Source organism: Rhinolophus sinicus, linkage group LG09 (assembly GCF_036562045.2).
Source record: "Rhinolophus sinicus isolate RSC01 linkage group LG09, ASM3656204v1, whole genome shotgun sequence".
NCBI classification, from domain to species: Eukaryota; Metazoa; Chordata; class Mammalia; order Chiroptera; family Rhinolophidae; genus Rhinolophus; species Rhinolophus sinicus.
This window is the reverse complement of record NC_133758.1, coordinates 47,683,732-47,686,108: the sequence shown is the minus strand read 5'-3', so window position 1 is coordinate 47,686,108 and position 2,377 is coordinate 47,683,732. Positions and strand designations below refer to the sequence as shown.

General features: G+C 33.9%; 1 protein-coding gene across 1 annotated transcript; it reads left to right on the top strand.

Moving 5' to 3' along the window:
• Positions 1 to 1,567: 1,567 nt before the first annotated feature.
• Positions 1,568 to 2,075, top strand: LOC109460392 (small ribosomal subunit protein uS17). Its single transcript, XM_019755702.2, has one exon. It carries the CDS (start codon positions 1,584 to 1,586, stop codon positions 2,058 to 2,060), a length of 477 nt encoding a protein of 158 aa, XP_019611261.2. The 5' UTR covers positions 1,568 to 1,583; the 3' UTR covers positions 2,061 to 2,075.
• The last annotated feature ends 302 nt before the right edge of the window (positions 2,076 to 2,377 follow it).

Sequence of the window (2,377 nt, the reverse complement as noted above, 5' to 3'; positions counted from 1 at the left end):
TCCAGTTATAATATAAATAAGTTACTAGGGATATAATACACAACATGATGACTATAATTAACACTGGTGTATGATATATAGGAAAGTTGTTAAGAGAGTTAATCCTAAGAGCTCTCATTATAAGGAGAGATTTTTTTTTCTCTTCTTTCTTTCTTTGTATTGTGATTACATGAGATAATGAAGTTAGCTGAACTTACTGTGAGATTCATTTCAGAATCAAACCATCATGCTGTCTGTATGCCTTAAACTTATATAGTGATGTATGTCAATTATTTTTCAATAAAAAAGAAGAAAAAAAAGGAAAAGAAAGACCCCACAAAGAAAAGTCTAGATGGCTTTATGAGTGAATCCTGCCATGGGTAAAACATTTAAAGAATAATTAACACCAGCTCTTCACAAACTCTTTCAAAAAATAGAAGAGGAAAGGACACTTCCCAATTCATTCTTTGAGGTCAGTATTACCCTGATATCAAGACAGACAAAGCCTTCAGCAAGAAAAAAACACCTACATACCAATACTCCTTATAAATACAATACAAAAATCCTCAACAAAATACTATCAAACTGAATCCAATATTATATTAAAAGGATATACATTATAACCAAATGAAATTTATTTCAGAAATGTAAGTGTGGTTCAACATATGAAAATCAATCAATGTAATATACTGCACTAATAGAATGAAGGAAAAAACCACATGGTTATCTCAATATATGAAGAAAAAACATTTGACAAAATTCAACATCCTTTCATGATAAAAACGTTTAACAAATAGGAATAGAAGGAAACTTCCTCAATATAATAAGGACTAGCTATGAAAAACACACGGCTAACATTACACTTATTGGTGACAAAAATGAATACTTTTTCTCTAAAATCACAAATAAGACAAGCATGTCCATGCTTTCACTTCTACTTAAGATTTTATGAGAGTTTCTAGCCAGAAATATTAGACAAGAGAATGACATAAAATTCATCCAGTTGGCAAACGTTGAACTAAAACAATCTCTATTCACAAATGAGGTGATCTCATGTGTAGAAAATACTAAGAAATGCATTAAAACACTTTTAGAACTAATAAGCAAGTTCAATAAGATTACAGGATCAATATACAAAAATCAATTGCTTTTCCATACGCTAATAATGAACAATCTGAATATGAAATTAAGGAAACAATTTCACTTAAATTATACTCTGAAAACTACAAAATATCATTAAAAGGAATAGACCCAAATCATCATTAAAGAAGACCTAAATAAATAAAAAAACAACTCATGATTGGAAGATTTATTATTGTGAAATGTCCATACTTTTCAAATTAATCTACAGATACAATATAAAATCTATCAAAATCCCAATTGGCTTTTTTTTTTTTTTTTTTTTTGGCAAAAATTGATTAGCTGAACCTAAAATTCACATGGAAACACAAGGAGCCTAGAGTACCCAAAATAATCTTGAAAATGAAAAATAAAGTTGGAATACTCACAAGTCCCAGTCTCAGAACTTACTACAAATTTACAATAATCAGGATTATATGCTACTGCTTGGTTTTTTTTTGGGTTTTTTTCAGGCGCCCGTGAACATGGCGGACATTCAGACCGAGCGTGACTACCAAAGGCAGCCGACCATCTTTCAAACTAAGAAGAGGGTCCTGCTTGGAGAAACTGGCAAAGAGAAGCTTCCGCGGTACTACAAGAACATTGGTTTGGGCTTTAAGACACCCAAGGAGGCCATTGAGGGGACCTACATTGACAAGAAATGCCCGTTTACTAGTAATGTCTCCATCCGAGGGCACATCCTGTCTGGCGTGGTGACCAAGATGAAGATGCATAGGACCATTGTCATCCGCCCAGACTACCTCCACTACATCCGAAAGTACAACTGCTTTGAGAAGCGTCACAAGAACATGTCTGTGCACCTGTACCCCTGCTTCAGAGAAGTCCAGATTGGTGACATTGTTACAGTGGGTGAGTGCTGGCCCCTGAGCAAGACTGTGCGTGTTAATGTGCTCAAGGTCACCAAGGCTGCAGGCACCAAGAAGCAATTCCAGAAGCTCTGAGACTGGATACCTGCTCATTCCACTGAACAAAATGAAGTTATTTTCTCAAAAATACAAAAAAATAAGATTACATGGTACTGTCATAAGAATAGACATATAGATCAATGAAATAGAATTGAGAATCCAGAAATAAACCCATACATTTATGGTTAATTGATTTTCAACAGGAGTGCCAAAAACATTCAATCAAGAAAGAATAGTCTTTTTAACATATGGTCCTGGGACAACTGGACAGCCATATGCTAAAGAATAAAATTGGGCCGCTACCTCACACAACATACAAAAATTAACTCAAAATGGATCAGAAATCTAAATGT

Excerpts from the sequence above, each read along its gene's own strand:
- LOC109460392 (XM_019755702.2), top strand. The coding sequence starts at position 1,584 with ATGGCGGACATTCAGACCGAGCGTGACTACCAAAGGCAGCCGACCATC.